Source organism: Salvelinus namaycush, chromosome 23, assembly GCF_016432855.1.
Source record: "Salvelinus namaycush isolate Seneca chromosome 23, SaNama_1.0, whole genome shotgun sequence".
Taxonomy (NCBI): Eukaryota; Metazoa; Chordata; class Actinopteri; order Salmoniformes; family Salmonidae; genus Salvelinus; species Salvelinus namaycush.
In genome coordinates, this window is record NC_052329.1 from 39,593,594 (window position 1) to 39,611,951 (window position 18,358).

General features: G+C 48.0%; 1 protein-coding gene across 1 annotated transcript in view; it reads left to right on the forward strand.

Moving 5' to 3' along the window:
- Positions 1–18,358, forward strand: part of kmt2a (lysine (K)-specific methyltransferase 2A) — a 52,300-nt gene that overhangs the window by 11,923 nt on the left and 22,019 nt on the right. Inside the window, 15 exon segments of the mRNA XM_038961615.1 lie at positions 1,776–5,141; positions 5,877–6,054; positions 6,305–6,539; positions 6,661–6,725; positions 6,812–7,375; positions 7,599–7,675; positions 9,742–9,981; positions 10,747–10,893; positions 11,617–11,712; positions 11,947–12,067; positions 13,226–13,339; positions 13,691–13,875; positions 15,759–15,932; positions 16,289–16,399; positions 18,018–18,091. Of these exon segments, the coding sequence (XP_038817543.1) occupies positions 1,776–5,141; positions 5,877–6,054; positions 6,305–6,539; positions 6,661–6,725; positions 6,812–7,375; positions 7,599–7,675; positions 9,742–9,981; positions 10,747–10,893; positions 11,617–11,712; positions 11,947–12,067; positions 13,226–13,339; positions 13,691–13,875; positions 15,759–15,932; positions 16,289–16,399; positions 18,018–18,091 (5,747 nt within the window).

Sequence of the window (18,358 nt, forward strand, 5' to 3'; positions counted from 1 at the left end):
GTAGTGTACATAAATAAAAACATGTGGACGCCTGCTCGTCCAACATCTCATTCCAAAATCAATGGAATTAATATGGAGTTGGTCTCCCTTTGCTGCGCCACTCTTCTGGGAAGGCTTTCCGCTAGATGCTGGAACATTGCTGCAAGGACTTGCTTCCATTCAGTCACGAGAGCATTAGTGAGGTCGGGCACTGATGTTGTGCGATTAGGCCTGGCTCACAGTTGACATTCCAATTCATCCCAAAGGTGTTCGATGGAGTTGAGGTCAGGTCAGTCAAGTTCTTCCGCACCGATCTTGACAAACAAATTCTGTATGGACTTCGCTTTGTTTTCGGTGGCATTGTCATGCTGAATCAGGAAAGGGCCTTCCCAAAACTGGTGCCACAAAGTTGGAAGCACAGAATCGTCTAGAATGTCATTGTATGCTGTACCGTTTAGGGGCCTAGCCCAAACCATGGAAAAACAGTCCCAGACCAATATCCCTCCTCCACTAAACTGTACAGTTGGCACTATTTTTTATTTTATTTAAAGTCAGTTAAGAACAAATTCTTATTTACAATGACGACCTACCAAAAGGCTTCCTGCGGGGACGAGGGCTGGGATTAGAATAAAAATAGAGGTCATAACACACATCACGACAAGAGACAACACTACATAAATATACCTAAGATGACAACACAGCATGGCAGCAACACATGACAACAGCACATGGTACAAACATTATTGGGCACGGACAACAGCACAAAGGGCAAGAAGGTAGAGACAACAATATATCATGCAATGCACCCACAACTGTCAGTGTCTACATTAGGGCAGGTAGCGTTCTCCTCGCATCCGCCGAACCCAGATTTGTCCGTTGGACTACCAGATGGTGAAGTGGGATTCATCACTCCAGAGAACGCATTTCCACTGCTCCAGAGTCCAATGGCGGCGAGCTTTACACCACTCCAGCCGACGCTTTGCATTGCACATGGTGATCTAAGGCTTGTGTGTGGCTGCTCGGCCATGGAAAACCATTTCATGAAGCTTTCGACGAACAGTTCTTGTGCAGATGTTGCTTCCAGAAGCAGTTTGTGAGTGTTGCAACCGAAAACAGTTGATTTTTGCACGCTTCAGCACTTGGCAGTCCCATTCTGTAAGCTTGTGTGGCCTACCATTTCGTGGCTGAGCCATTGTTGCCGAATCCACTAATTTGAAGCGGTGTCCACATACTTTTGTGTGTGTATACACAGTGCATTCGGAAAATATAAAGACCCCTTTACTTTTTCAAAATTTTCTTACGTTACAGCCTTATTCTAAAATGTATATATTTTTAAAAAATCCTTGGGAATTTACACAATACCCCATAATGATGAAGCGAAACAGGTTTTTAGACATTTTTGCACATTTCATAAAAATAATAACTGAAATACCACATTTACACATGTATTCAGACCCTTTACTCTGTACTTTGAAGCTCCTTTTGGCAGCGATTACAGCCCCGAGTCTTCTTGGGTATGACGCTACAAACTTGGCACACCTGTATTTGGGGAGTTTCTCCCATTCTTCTCTGCAGATCCTCTCAACCTCTGTCAGGTTGAATAGAGAAATTCGCTGAGCAGAACCTCTTATAATGCCCAAGATATTGGAATCAGATGTTTGACAAGTAGGTGTCCAAATACTTTTAGTTGTGTGTGTGTATATCTATCTCTCTGCTCTCTCAAAAGTAGTAGAAGTAGCCCCACTTATTTGAAACCCATTATTTTTGTTTGTTTTGTACCAGTTACTCCCACGCAGGAGAAGAAGCCCAGAGGCCGACCCCCGCGGGCCATGACTGCACAGAAAGGGCCCGCAGGCGCCGGCCCTTCCCCCTCGCCTGCCTCGGGGAAACCCGAGGGCCAGGAGTGGCCTGTGGAGAAGGCCAAGCGGCTGCCCGGGAGGCCGCCTGGCTCTGGAGAGAAGAGGAGAGGCCGTCCTCCGGCCTCTGGCACCCAGAGGAGTTTGCAGGCCGGCAGCCATACAGACAATGACAGCGGGCAGGTGGGGCAGGAGCACAGCTCCACAACTGCACACCGCAAGGACCGTGACGAGGAGAGGAAAGCCACAAAGAGAACGCCCCTGGGCTCCGTGCAGCAGCACGACACAGAGGCCAAGCCTCCCAAAGCGAGCCGCGAGTCCAAGGTGACCAAACTGAAGCGGCTGCGGGAGGTCAAACTGAGCCCACTCAAGGCCATCGCCAGGAAGTGTGTGCCGGTGCCTGGCGTGCCCCGGCGCAGACGAGGACGGCCTCCCTCTGCCGAGCGCCTCAAAGCCGAGGCTGCTGCTGCCCAGGCCTCTGGTTCAGAGGAAACCAAACAAAAGTCCTTCGGCGTCCGCCGGGACAGAGATACGGACCCCCACACTCCTCAACAGCAGTCTAAGCTCAGGGTGTCCCACTTTACTGAGGAGGACGACAGCCCCGACGTCCACAGCTCCTCAAGCCCGCTCCCCTCGTCCTCTCCCTCCAAGCTGGGCAGGCCACTGAACCTGAGAACCAGCCCTCGCCACATCAAGCCCGTGCGAATCGTTCCCCCCTCCAAACGCACTGACGCCTCAATCGCCAAGCAGCTGCTGCAGCGCGCCAAGAAAGGTGCGCAGAAAAAGAAACTGTTAGAGAAGGAGGTGGTTGCCATAGGAGGCCAAGGGGCGGCAGCCATGGAGGCAGGCATCCGGAGGAGGAGGAGAACGCAGCTGAAGAACATCAGGCAGTTCATCATGCCCGTGGTGAGCACCGTCTCGCTGCGCATCATCAAAACCCCAAAGCGCTTCATCGAGGACGAAGGCACCTTCGGCGCCTCTCACCCCCACATGAAGGTGGCACGGTTAGATGCTGTCCCGCCCCCCGTCGCTGCCCCCCAGCCCGCCTCGGCCTCCTCCCCCATGCGGGCGTCCACAGCTGCAGTCACCGCCGCCGCTGCTAAAGCCGTGACCGCAACTCCGGTCGACACCATCCCTCCCCCGCCTCCCACTGTCACACCCAGCAGGGCCACGGCCGTGGCGGCCAGCCTGCTCAACAACAGCTGCAACAACAGCACCAGCAATGGGCGCTTCAGCAGCAGCGTCGCCTCGTGTGGCTCCAGCGCTGTGTCCCTGCACTCCTCCCAGCTCTCGTCGGGTGAGTCGTCCCGATCCAGCAGCCCCAGCCTGGACGACTCGTCGTGCGACTCCCAGGCTTCGGAGGGCACTCAGGCCCTGTCCGAGCCTGACGACGAGCATGATGACGAGCGAGACCACTCCCCGTCCTCCCAGGGAGAGAGGGAGGGGGACATGCTGCACTCCTCCAGGCATCCGTCAGAGCCCGAGCCGGAGCAGCGGGTTCTGATTGAGCGGGGCCGGAGGGGCCGCAGAGGGCAGGGTGTGGGCAGGGGCAGTCTTGGGGCGAGGGGAAGAGGCAGCCTGGCCACCGGAGGGAAGAAGGCTATCATCAGCCCGGCCACGGGAGTTTTGATGTCCAACTCTCAACAGGCTGCCTCCGCCGCCGCCTCGTCTTCGTCCCCCCCGCCCCCCCCTCTCCTTAGCTCCCCGCAGCAGGCTCAGTCAGGCTCCAACACAGCGGAGCATCACCCCCACTCCCCTTGGATCCTTCCCCACCCGTTTCTCCAGGGCCAGTCATTGGTGCTCTCCAGCCTGCAGGACAAGCGCAGGTCCATCCTGAGAGAGCCCACCTTCCGCTGGACATCTCGGTCTCGCACCGATCAGCAGTACTTCTCCTCCGCTAAGTATGCCAAGGAGGGCCTTATCCGCAAGCCTATCTTCGACAACTTCCGCCCTCCACCTCTCACGGCTCAAGACGTGGGTCTAATGCCCCATGGCGCTGGTGCCGGGGGGGTTGCTCCAGTGGGTTACCCTGCGCCAGGCGGTGGGACCGCGGCGGGCACCCGCCTGTTCTCTCCACTGCATCACCACCACCACCACCAGCAGCAGCACCCCTCGTCCCGCTTCGAGTCGCCACTCCAGAAGCGCAGCCCCCTGCTGCGTGCCCCGCGCTTCACTCCCAGCGAGGCGCACTCGCGCATCTTTGAGTCGGTCACCCTGCAGTCGTCATCGGGGAGCAGCCCGGGATCGCTGTCTCCCCTCCAGTCCTCCCCCAAGTCGGGCCGGTCGGTGAGACGTAAGAAGAGGACGACCCCGGGACCCCTGCGAGGTCAACCCCGGTCCCCCTCACACTCCATGACCACGCGGAGCAGCCAGCCAGGTGCCCCGCCTGGAAAAGGTCCCTCTGAACTGTCTGTGCTGACAGGCTCCATCTCCACTGGTGCCAGCAGCACCAGTAATTCCTCCAGCTCTCTGCCCGCTAGTGCCTTAACGCCTGCCCCTTTCAGCACCTTCTCACCGGGCCCCCTGGGCCTCTCCACACACGGACCTTCCTCCTCCGACGGACATAGAGCAGCCGGGAGCCTTGGTGGTGGTGCGGGTGGAAACTCCGCTTCTTGCTCCTCTTCCCAACTCTTCTCTCTCTTCACTTCCAGCCCCCAGGAGACGGGCCGCGGTGCCGGGAAAGGGGGGAAAGAGAGGAGCGCCTCGGCTTCCCGGGACTCGGCTCCTGTCAAGGAGAAGGAAAGGGAGACCGAGAAAAGCAGAGAGCGTGAGAAAGAGAACAAAAGGGAGGGCAGAAAAGATTGGGAGAGGAGAGGCAAGGCGTCCACTCCAGACACCTCTCCCAATAGGACACCCAGCCTGTTTGCTGGGGAGGGGAGGGAAGGGGAGGAGTCTCTGACCTCCCTCGCTCCTAAAAAGACACCTGGCAGGAAGAAGTCTGTTCCTGTGGACTCGGGTACAGAGGCAGCACCTGTAGACAGGGCTGCAGTCCACTCCTCTATTCCCCTTATCTTGACCAAGGGCCGCCTATCCAAAAAGACCCGTCCTTCGGAGAGGGGGCCAGAGGCTGAGCTTGGGGAGAAGGAGAAAACATGTGCCCCTGCCCAGCAGACAGGCCTTCCCCCAGGGCAGACCGGCAGCAAGAAGCCCCCGGCGGTCCCATCCTTGGGTTCCATGCTGGCGCACGCCGAGAAGCAGCCTGTGGCCGACAAGCGGGTGGCAGGCCTGCTGAAGAAGGCCAAAGCGCAGTTGTTCAAAATCGAGAAGAGCAAGTCGCTGAAATCCCCAGACCATCCTAAAGTTCAGGTTAGTTCCCCTCTTCCTCCCCCGCAGCCTCTTCTCCGCTGACTAGGCTATTTCTGTTGGTGTACTTGATATGTTTCATTGCTATGTCCTCACAACCACAATGAAATCATCTGACATGATTCTGAGAGTGTTTGCTGCCATCAATAGCATTGTGAGTGTTTTGAACACAGACTGAAACCTGATAGCAGGAATGTCCCTGACAGGGTTTTTTTCAAGGGGAATTCTGCCAAACCACTTTGTGCATTATGCAGACAGAAGTGCACAAATATATTCTCCTTTAGAACCCCCCCCCCCCCCCCCCCCCCCCCCAAAATATGTTTATCTTAATAAGAGGACTGTCAACTGGTAAGAGAGCCTTGAGAATGATGGTTTCCAGATTAGAGCTGTCACGATACCAGTATGGTGATGCTTGATTTTCCACCAAACAAAAAGAACTTGAAGCAGACTGAACTCTACGCCCCTTTAAAACTTTGCTGTATGTAAAATATTGTATGGGAGTCTGTAGCTTGGAAAATAAACAAATGTGACTGCGATAACAGGCTGTGTGTCTGCAATATAACTCTTTTCCTCAAGAAATGTAAATCTGCTTCATGCTTTGTTTCCTTTCCACGAATCTGCAGAGTTTCGCGATACTGGTATTGGGACAACCCTATTAGAGTAGCCCCTTCAGAGACTAATTTAACAAATATTTAAACACAGTCCCAGAATTGATTTTTTTGGGCTTTACTCCACCAGAGTCACGAGAGCGACTCTTCGGAGACGTCGGTGCGCGGGCCGCGCATCAAGCACGTGTGTCGGCGCGCCGCTGTGGCCCTGGGCCGCAACCGGGCCGTGTTCCCCGACGACATGCCCACTCTCAGTGCCTTGCCGTGGGAGGAGAGGGAGAAGATCCTGTCGTCCATGGGGAATGATGGTGAGATCCGTGTTAAACGGGCACGCCCCCTTTTGAAAATGTGTAATGAAGTATGACCCGCTCGCACACTCAAATGCTTCTCCAACAAATCAATGAAGTCATGGCGTTTGAGGGTCAGGGCCGTATCTTATTCTGTTTCATATGTTCCTGGCCTGGCACCCTATTACAAGAGTGATTTACCTATTTCCATTTGGGACCTTTTTTGATTCGTCACCATATTATGCTGCGAATGTCCCCGTCCCCACCCCAGACAAATCTTCAGTGGCGGGCTCGGAAGAGGCGGAGCCCCAGTCCCCTCCCATCAAGCCAGTGATGCGGCACACCAAGATCATCCAGGAGGGAGGGGCGGCGCCCAGGAAGGGGCGGCGGTCGCGGCGCTGCAGGCAGTGTCCCGGCTGCCAGGTCCCCGACGACTGCGGAGTCTGCACCAACTGCCTGGACAAGCCCAAGTTCGGAGGCCGCAATATCAAGAAGCAGTGTTGCAAGTGAGTATGAGAAATTGTGAATCTTGTTATGTTGACTTGAGTTGAGCGATTATCCCAGTCACTCATTTCACGCCACAATGTTTGAATATGTGACTGACTGTATGCTTGTATGTTGTTGCAGGGTCCGAAAGTGTCAGAACTTGCAGTGGATGCCTTCCAAGATTTTTCTCAAGAAGCAAGTGAAAGGTCTGTGTCTGCATAAAGCCACAATGTCTTTGTCATTCACAGTTCTCAGTGTAATTGATGGGAATCTATAATTTTTGTATTTTTAGGCAAAAAATACAAGAAGAAGAACAAACTGTCTGAAAAAAAGGAGGCATTACACCCCGTCAAGGGCCCAACAAGCACTGAGCCCAGTCTCAAACAGGTCCCGCCCCCTTTGAAGGAGGAGCCCCCTCGCAAAAAGAGTGTAACCCCTCCCCCGAAGCCAGGTGAGGAGAAGCAAAAACAGTCACCGCCACAGTTGCAGTCCCCTCCAGCCGACAACCCTACCCCCCCAAACGACCAGGCCCCCAGCTGCACCACCGCCCCTGGGCAAGACCAGAAACATCCTGCAACGGCACCCACGGGTGCTGCTAGTAGGAAGGAACGTAAGCCCCAGCAGCCCACCCCTCCCTCCTCCCCTTCCTCCTTCTCTTCCTCATCGTCCTCCTCACTCCAGAGCTCCCCCTCCCCACCAACACCCCAGCCCCAGCAGCCACCACAGCAGCATCAGAGGCCACAGCCCACCCAGGGGACTGCAAAAAAGGAGGGCGCAGGGGCTTCCAAGTCTCCGCCCACAGAAGCCAAGAGGAAGCCCCAGCAGCAGAGCTTAGCCACGCCCATCACAGACACAGGTAGGAGGAGCCATAGCATGAAATCTCCAATTGTAATGGTTATGATTACCCCTTGCTGAAATGGCTAGAATATAGCTGTTTTCCCTTGCACGTTAGTATATGCAACTGTTAATGCTATTAAATAATATAATTAAGTTTCTCTCTTGATGCGGTCTAAAGCACTGATTTGCTCTAAATGGGATAGTAACTTATGTGGGTACTGTTATAACCTGTGTCCCCTCAGCACCCGAAGGGAAACAAATGAAGAAACAGGCATCTCGCTCTGTCCCACCACCTAAACCCACCAAACCAAAAGAGAAGGTATGTTCTGCACTAGGGCTGTTGCGGTGACTGTACACACCGGCAGTCATGAGTCATGACAGCAGTAAAATTCCATGTGAGTCACGGTAATCTCCTCTTATGCACTCAGGACATGCGTTGGTAGTACCCAACTCGCTAACAACCATCAGGTCGCTAATGGCCTGATACTCAGGGCTCTATTGTCCATCGAACCACTTTGACATCAATGCAAATGCATTCAAAAATCACAAACACTTATCATCAAAACAGTATCATGCTTTTAAAACTCACCTCACTGGGGAATATAAATTTGAAGGATGAAGTTCAACAGCCGATTGAAACTGAGTGAAAACACACACACACACACACACACACAGTACCAGTCAAAAGTTTGGACACAACTGCTCATTCTTTATTTTTACTATTTTCTACGTTGTAGAAGAATAATAGTGACGATTTCAAAACTATGAAATAACACATATGGAATCATGTAGTAACCAAAAAAGTGTTAAATGTCTTTTATATTTTGATTTGTTCAAGTCTCTTTTTTTTTTTTTTGGTTACTAGCTGCAGAATACTGTGGTAGCCATGCTGGTTAAGTGTTCCTTGAATTCTAAATAAATGACTGACAGTGTCATCAGCAAAGCCCCCACACACCATCACACCTCCTCCTCCATGCTTCACGGTGGGAACCACACATGCGGAAATCATTCGTTCCCCTACTCTGCATCTCACAAAGACATGGAGGTTGGAAGCAAAAATCTCAAATTTGGACTCCAGACCTAAGGACATATTCCACCGGTCTAATGTCCATTGCTCATGTTTCTTGGCCCAAGCAAGTCTCTTCTTATTGGTATCCTTCAGTAGTGGTTTCTTTTCAGCAATTCAACCATGAAGGCCTGGTTCACGCAGTCTCCTCTGAACAGTTGATGTTGAGATGTAGCTGTTACTTGAACTCTGAAGCATTTATTTGTGCTGCAATTTCTGAGGCTGGCAACTCTAATGAACTTAACTTTTATGGTTACTACATGATTCCATATGTGTTATTTCATAGTTTTGATGTCTTCACTATTATTCTACAATGTAGAAAATAGTAAAAATAATGAAACCCTTGAATGAGTAGGTGTTCTAAAACTTTTGACCAGGTAGGTAGGTATGAGAACCGGCAGAAAAGCGTCCTAAATTTGCTTTTCGAGTACATACGGATGACATGTCTTCCCCTGCTCATTTGATAATGGGTCATTCAAAACCAATTTGACATATTAGTAAAGACAAGATTAAATTGAGAATAGTGTGATTGTTGAAATTGTGATCACTTGACGAGAGAACAGCACGTGCAACCTGTCATTCACAACTAAAGGTGCCAAATAACTCTAAATCTAGCATATAGGACCTGGTTTTTAAGTGATTACTTTTACGCTCAACACAGCCACTTCATATGCACACTTGCTCTGGAGTGGAAAAAATGTCCTTTTTATTTTATTCAGCCAAGTTCAATTAAATAGTTCTTACTATACAATCATATAAAATAATGACACAGGACTTATAAGCATATCTTGTCTGCTAAATGAACAAGCTTACAACCTATGGCATGGTGCGTAGCCAGATAACATACAGTAGGCCAACTCATCTTCTTCTGAAATACATTTTCTTCATATCATAATGGTTCTTTAGACCTGCCTAAAAAAATGTATGGATTCATTGTCATGGTGTACATTTTTAAATAGATTTTATTAGACTTTCTTCAATGTTGATGTTCCAAAGATGTGCATCAGCTGCTTGTATGTGGCTTGTAGCCTATCCGTGGAGCCCTGGAAATGTTAGATGTGTTTCTGTTTGTTAACGGTCAGTTACCGTGAGACCGGCAGTCTTTTGCATGACAAGAACCGGCTGACCAAATTCCATGACCGCCACAGCCCTATTCTGCAGTTCCCTTTTATGACGTGACGTTTTTGTAAGGCGATGCCAAAGGCAAATAAATGTCCATCTTTGGATGGGCAATAAAGTGATATACAAATATATTCCATAAGTCTCATGCATGCCCCTTGGCCTTCATCCCTGACCCCTCTCCTCTACCTCCCCAGCAGCAGAAGCCGTTGGCCACCAAACCTGAGAGCAGTACTTTAAACTTGCTGAGCACTCCCTCGACTGGAGGCACCGCCAAGCAGAAAGTGCCCTGCGACGGAGTGCACAGAATCAGAGTTGATTTTAAGAAGGACCATGACGTGGAGAACGTGTGGGCCATGGGCGGCCTCGGCCTCCTCACCTCCGTGCCAATCACCCCGCGGGTCGTCTGCTTCCTCTGTGCCAGCAGTGGCAACGTCGAGGTGAGTCACGGGTGCCTCTTGCAAGCTCTCTACCCAGGTGAGGACCGGCTGGCCCCACTCTCAAAATGAGGGAAAGGGAGAGCTTCTTTGTATTTCAACAGAAGAATTTAATAAAGTGAGCTACTCATCTAACATAACATGGTGGTACACCCCCTGGACAGGATGCTAGTCTATCACAGGGTTCTACCAGACAGCACCAGCGGGCCCACTATGACATATTAAAGGCTACAAATGGGTTTGGACGGTATCCAGATTTACATACAGTTTCTGTACAGTATACGGTATTACCAAAACAATTTAGGCAACGAGGGGATTGATTGTCTCTGCTGTAACCAAGAAGCTTGATCTTGCCATCTAACCACTTAGCTAGCAAGTTGGCTAACCAAATGCCTACCTGGAGCCCTGAGCTGGATAGAATTTATTTGGCACATCTTAGATAGTTAACTTATTGTTAGTTATAAGCAGTGGTGTAGAACGCCCCCGTGAGGGTATTGATAATCATACCGTCAGAATATCTAAATACCCTAGTATACTGTATAGTATACAGCAACAAACACTCAGCTAGCACACAGATCACATGGTTTAGACCCTTAGTGGTAGTCTTCAGGCAGTTCAAAGTGTCTGAATAATACCTCTCTCACACACAGCCTTTTATATCCACATATCCCACTTTAGTACCCATTTCTATTAATTTGATCCGACTGAAAACTCCCCGCTGACTGTGTACTGCACCGGCACGCCTCCCTCCCTCTCCTTCCCCTCCAGTTTGTCTTCTGCCAGGTGTGCTGCGAGCCCTTCCATCTCTTCTGCTTGGGGGAGACTGAGCGCCCTCTGGAGGAGCAGTGGGAGAACTGGTGTTGCCGCCGCTGCCGCTTCTGCCACACCTGTGGCCTACAGCACCAGAAGACTAAAGTAAGGCTCTCCCTTTCGAATGATTTGAGTGTGTAACGAAGGCTATTTAGTGGTTTGGGACTTTGAGAATGTGTATTTGTTTGTGGTCATTTCTAGAAGTAGACCAGTAGCGTCAGTCGACGTGTCTTCTACTGCTTGTGGAAAGAAACACACGCATGTTAATCCACAAAGTTAAAGCAAAACAAATTCTTTTGAAATCTCATAATGACACACGCCCTCATTTTCCTGAGTTATCAGATTGGAAGGGGATTTTCCAATATGCCACGGGGATTTTTCAGAAAATATTCATTACAGAACCAGTTACTGTATCATGCTGTTTACTCCTCTTTGTCATTCTAATCAGGGTTTTGATCCAGACAAATAACAATGTATGTGTCCCAAATTGTTCCCTGTTTAGTGCACTACTTTTGACCAGACCAGGTCAAAAGGAGTGCTCTAAATGTTGACTACGGTGTCATTTGGGACTCGTACCTTAACAATATCATGATGAAGGCCTTTTGGTATGCACTATTGGGAGGAAAACTTCCCACCGCTTGTCTAGCCTATGCTATATCATTATCCCTGTAATGTCTGGCTCTTTTCAATGTCTTCCACAAAGAGGTAGAGAGAGATTTAAATTTCAATGGTACTTAGAGCTTCAATGTTTGTCTAATTACAAAGTCTGAGGCAAGATGGCAGTTAGGTTGCTAACTTGCTACTCTCCACCTTTTCTTCCCCAAGCAGCAACTTCTGGAGTGTGAGAAGTGCCGAAACAGCTATCACCCCGAGTGCCTGGGACCCAACCATCCCACCAGACCCACCAAGAAGAAACGGGTCTGGGTATGCATCACGCCATTCTTCTCCTACTCCCTCCTCCAAGCAGTACAATGTGTTTTGTTTTGTTAGTGTATATCTGGCCAGCAGACCCAAAGGTTAGGGCTAGGCATAGAGATCGAAGTTGGAGAAGTTTAGGGTAAGGTTTGGACGGGTTAACTGCCTGCCTTTTTTGTTTAACCATTAATTGTCATTGAATGAATTTGTCATGAATTCTCCCTCTGTCCTCGTTGTGTCCAGATCTGCACCAAGTGTGTTCGCTGTAAGAGTTGTGGGGCCACAAAACCCGGGAAGGCCTGGGACGCCCAGTGGTCACATGACTTCTCCCTATGTCATGACTGTGCCAAACTCTTCGCTAAAGGTGAGTCACAAGCAGGACTATAAATAATCATTTTATGTTGGTGACTCTGGTGCTCCCAACTTAAAATTAGGAGGAACACATGGAATTTAGGAGCACCCAGAATCTTTTTTACACAATTGATAGAGATTCAGCCTGTATTGGGCCTATATAAATTCTAGATACTTTTTGAAGCACATATTTTTTTGCCCTAGAAACGAATATGTAACACTCTAAATACACGTTTTGTTTATTATAAAAGCTTAAACGTTGATACGAATACCTGTCATAGAAATTAGTCTTTTGTGGAATATTAGGTTTCCACATTGTGTAAAATAACTATTTTCCTATTGTGATACATTACGTTGAAAATGGTACATAGTCTCTTCAAAACATCAGGTTTGTGATGACGACATGCAAGAGATCTGTCAATCATTGACGTCCTGAAGAAGCCATCCCTTTTCCTTTCTGTGCCACCAACCAGGTTGTTAGCCAGTCAATGAGGTAACATGACTGAACAAAGTGTAAACAAATGGTTAACAACGTCCACCCGTGAGTACTTTTAGAACTGCCCAACACGTAGTTTATGAATGTATAATGCGGTCTCGGCGAGCTGCTATAGGAATATTAAAAATGTTGCACCATTAATATGGGTCAGCTCTTGACCTGGTTGGGCTAGAGGCAAGCCGTTTTCGCTGTAGTAGTGGCGCAACCATGACGCTAACGAATATGCACTCGCTAGTTTCTCTAGGGCACTTGGAAACAACGATACATGGACTATTTTTCTGGGAGATAACAATAAGTCACACAGTACTCCCAAAGTAAAACATGGTCGCACAGCAAATATTTTGTCACACGTGACCAAATTGAGACCTCTGGTCTCAAGTAATGTAGAATGATGTAGCTCTACAGTACTCGGGCTATTGTCTCACTGTCTACATCTGTAATTGACTAAGGAAAATGTCAAAAGCATTCATTAGGGGGCACACCGATATATAAAATGTTTTGCTACAGAAAACAATGTTTCTAGTTGGCAAAGTCCAGGTAGTCCCTTCTGGTTTCAGTCAGTTTTGTCCCTAAAGAACATGACCCTGGCATCTGTCTCCTCAGTACTATGAGAAGGGTTGAGTAGGGTCTGGGGAGAGATTATTTTTCTATGACCCAACGACTTGTGTTTCCCAGGTAACTTCTGCCCCCTTTGCGATAAGTGCTATGACGAAGACGACTACGACAGCAAGATGATGCAGTGTGGGAGGTGCGACCACTGGGTCCACTCCAAGTGTGAGAACCTCACAGGTTAGCGGGCGCTCTTGTTTCACACCTCGACTCACGGGAAACAATGCCATCTTTCAGTCTGTCTGTTTTTCAACACCTCTCCCGTTATGATGTGATACAGATTTGAACTCGGCACCGTTCTCCTTTTGGCTGCTATATGTTCACTACTTAGGGGTATTATATTTAAATGTGTTGATATCAATTTCAACTTCTGTTGATATGCCCAAAAACACTTGTAAAATGCCTTTCCGTAGTCATATACTCGGCATGGATCTGTTGTCAACACTTTTGATACGGAGAATTGACCAACCAACTGATAAATGAGTGTAAAAAGTTAACCTCCCTCTCTGCTCCCTTGTCTCCCACTACCAGACGAGATGTACGAGCTGCTGTCCAATCTGCCAGAGAGCGTGGCCTACACCTGCACAAACTGTACGAAGCGCCAGCCGGCCGAGTGGAGGACGGCCTTGGAGAAGGAGCTGCAGGGCTTGGTGCGCCAGGTCCTCACCGCACTGCTCAACTCCCGCACCTCTACGCACCTGCTCCGCTACAGACAGGTGAGGAGAGAAGGGGATATCGGGTTGCATGTTTTGGGCCAGGAGTTTTTCCTGACCATGTAACTTCACCAGGGAAAGACTTAAAGCTCTGGTTGTGGGGTGTAACCTGGCCAACTTTTTCCTGCTGATGTGACAGGGTCAGGAAAAACTCTGGGCCCTGGATTGTTGGCTATAACTAGGGCCTAGAGTTTGGTCACATGACCAGGAAAAACACCTGGCCCAACAGATTAAACTGTGGCAAAAAGTATGTCAACCCTTTGGAATTACCTGGACTTCTGCATAAATTGGCCATACATTTTCAGTCACCACAATAGACAAATACAGTCTGCTTAAACAATGAACACAAACAATTATACGTTTTCATGTCTTTATTGAACACACCGTGTAAACATTCACAGTGCAGGGTGGAAAAAGTATGTGAACCCTTGGATTTAATAACTGGTTGACCCTCCTTTGGCAGCAATAACCTCAACCAAACGTTTTCTGTAGTTGCGGATCAGACCTGCACAACAGTCAGGAGGTATTTTGGACTATTCCTCTTTACAAAACTGCTTCAGTTCAGAAATATTCTTGGGATGTCTGGTGTGAACCTCTCTCTTGAGGTCATGCCACATCTTCTCAATCAGGTTGAGGTCAGGACTCTGACTGGGCCACTCCAGGAGTCGTATTTTATTCTGTTGTTGATTTACTTCTGTGTTTTGGGTCATTGTCCTGTTGCATCACCCAACTTCTGTTGAGCTTCAATTGGAGGACAGATAGCCTTACATTCTCCTGCAAAATGTCTTGATAAACTTTGGAATTCATTTTTTGTCGATGATGGCAAGGTGAGGCAGCAAAGCAGCCCCAAACCATGATGCACCCTCCACCATAGTTTACAGTTGGGATGAGGTTTTGATGTTGCTGTGCCTTTTTCTCCACACAGTGTGTTTTCCTTCCAAACAACTCAACTTTAGTTTCATCTGTCCACAGAATATTTTGCCAGATTCTCTTTGCGAACTTCAGACGTGCAGCAATGTTTTTTTGGACAGCAGTGGCTTCTTCCGTGGTGTCCTCCCATGAACACCATTCTTGTATAGTGTTTTACGTAACGTAGACTCGTCAACAGAGATTTTAGCATGTTCCAGAGATTTCTGTAAGTCTTTAGCTGACACTCTAGGATTCTTCTTAATCTCATTGAGCATTCTGCGCTGTGCTCTTGCAGTCATCTTTGCAGGATGGCCACTCCTAGGTAGAGTAGCAACAGTGCTGAACTTTCTCCATTTATAGACAATTTGTCTTACCGTGGACTGATGAACATCAAGGCTTTTATAGTAACTTTTGTAACCCTTTCCAGCTTTATGCAAGTCCACAATTCTTAATCTTTGGTCTTCTGAGATCTTTTGTTTGAGACATGGTTCACATCAGGCAATGCTTCTTGTGCATAGCAAACTTAAATGTTGTGTTTTTTTGTTTTTATAGGGCAGGGCAGCTCTAACCAACATCTCCGATCTCGGCTCAAGGATTGGACTCCAGGTTAGCTGACTCCAATCAGCTTTTGGAGATGTCATTAGCCTAGGGGGTTCACATGCTTTTCCCAACCTACACTGTGAATGTTTAAATGATGTAGAATCAATATAGACAAGAAAAATTAAATAATTTGTGTGTTTTTAGTTTAAGCAGACTGTCTATTGTTGTGACTTAGATGACGATCAGATCAAATTTTATGACCCAATTTATGCAGAAATCCAGATCATTGTAAAGGGTTCACATACTTTGTCTTGCCACTGTACATATTTTCTTTGTATGTCTGTGACATGTTAGGAGAGCAAATGGATCAGATGTGTTTTGTAATTTGACTGTCTCCCCCCCCTCCCCGCTATATCTCCATCTCTCGCTCTCTTTAGGCTGTGATGAAGCCGCCTGAGTTGAATCCCGAGACGGAGGAGAGTTTACCCACACGTCGCTCCCCCGAGGGGCCCGACCCCCCGGTCCTGACCGAGGTCAAGCCCCCCAACGACTCCCCCCTCGACCTGGAGTCGGTGGAGAAGAAGTTGGCCACCGGGCGCTACAAGTCTGTGGTGAGTCTAAAATCACATTCCACTCATGTGATCTCACAACCTTGCACTTTGAAAACGCATTCAATCAACTGCCCCGCAAAAGCATTTGTTTTTATATTTGCAGACTGTTGTCTCAGTCCATTTCAATCCTTTCATCCTATCAGCATCCACCCAGCATTGTGTGAGAACAGGAGCTATGTTTGTGTGAGTGCAGAGCCACATCATCCACAGACACCTGAGTAGTGGCATGAATGCTCATCCCCGGGGGAGCTCTCTTCGCTCCGAGTTCAAACGCAGTTCACGGTCAGAGAGAGGGATGAGATGGAGGGCAGTGTGTCACTCACTCAGTGTGGTGTTTTCTCTCTTCTCTCTTTCAGCTTGAGTTCAGTGACGACGTAGTGAAGATCATCCAGATGGCCATCAACTCAGACGGCGGGCAGCCAGAGAACAGGAAAGCCAATAGCATGGTCAAGTCCTTCTTTATCCGGGTGAGGAGATCCAACGGGAATGAACCTACAGAGAGCTCGCTCAGCCTCCGCTTCAGTAGTATGCTGAAGAAATATATAAACGCAACAATTTAAGATTTTACTGAGTTAGTTCATTTTTAGATTTGTGTTTTTATTGAACCTTTATTTAACCCCTAAGGAAATCAGTCAATTTAAATAAATTCATTAGGCCCTAATCTATACATTTCACATAACTGGGAATACAGATATGCATCTGTTGGTCAGAGATACTTAAAAAAAGAAAAGAAAATTAAGTTAGGGCTTGGATCAGAAAACCAGTCAGTATATGGTGTGACCACCATTTGCCTCATGCAGTGCGACACATCTCCTTCACAGAGTTGATCAGGCTGTTGATTGTGGCACGACAATGGGCCACGGTATCTCTGTGCATTCAAATTGCCATCGATAAAACGCAATTGTGTTCGTTGTCCGTAGTTTATGCCTGCTCTTACCATAACCTCACCGCCACCATGAGGCACTCTGTTCACAACGCTGACATCAGCAAACCGCTCGACCACATGACGCCATACACCTGCTCTGCGGTTGTGAGGCCGGTTGGATGTACTGCCAAATTTTCTAAACGACGTTTGAGTCGGTAGAGAAACATTCCATTCTCTGGCAACGGCTCTGGTGGACATTCCTGCAGTTGGCATGCCGATTGCGCACTCCCTCAACTTGAGACATCTGTGGCATTGTGTTGTGACACAATTGCACATTTTAGAATGGCCTTTTTTATTGTCCCCAAGCACAAGGTGCACCTGTGTAATGATCATGCTCTTTAATCAGCTTCTTGATATGCCACACCTGTCAGGTAGATGGATTATCTTGGAAAATTAGATGCTCATTAACAGGGATATAAACAAATTTGTGCACAATTTGAGAGAATTAAGCTTTTTGTGCATATGGAATATTTCTGGGATCTTTTTAATTTCAGCTCATGAAACATGGGACCAACACTTTACATGTTCCATTTATATTTTTGTTCAGTACGCTAGTATTCACCCTGATTTGACTCCACTGGTAGACGGGCTGCTTCTCAAATGGTAGGGTAATACTTTTGACCAGGAGCAATGGGGCTCTCGTCAAAAGTAGTGCACTATTTAGGGCGTCCCAGACTGTACCTTTTTTTTAAGGGCCCAATGTATCTGTTTTTATCTCCATATCAAATCATATCTGTGTAACAATTTAAGTACCTTACTGTGTTTTTCAATTAAAATGGTAAAAAAAAAGAAACAGAAAAAGCTTCTTAGCCAAGGGCAATTTCTTAAGCAAGAATTTGGCTAGGAATGTCAGCGGTCTGAGTGGGGAAGGGAAAACTGAAAATGAGCTGTTATTGGCAGAGAGGTTTGGAACTCTTATTGGTCTATGAACTAATTTACCGCATGGCGACGTCACCATGGAAGGCCAAAACTCCATCCCACCAAAACAGGCTGACATGTCAGGTGGTCTTTTCAAACCGCTCTTACACTAAAAGGGCATTTTCATAATTTTCACAGTATTACTACAACCTCATAGTGTAGAAATGTATATACAACACATGCAACTCAGGTTTTTGACTGCAGTGGGCCTTTAACGTCTATTTTCCCCGTCTCTGTTGCAGCAAATGGAGCGCGTATTCCCTTGGTTCAAAGTCAAGGAGTCCAGATTCTGGGAAACGCACAAATTCTCCCCCAAGTGAGTGTTAACAGCAACATATCAATGAGATTACACAAGAGACTAATAGATTGGTACACATGCTGCCTGTCGCATTAATGATTCATATTGAAATGACAAACTGAATTATTGTTACAGTAGATTATGACTCAAGATATAGCTTATATCTTAAGTGAACTTAACTTTTCAATGTACTCTCTGATCCTCTCATGCGTTGTAGGCCTCTATGTATCTGTGTAAACACTGACAGACCCGCTCGAGGAGCCAAGTCCCATCTGAATGTTTAGA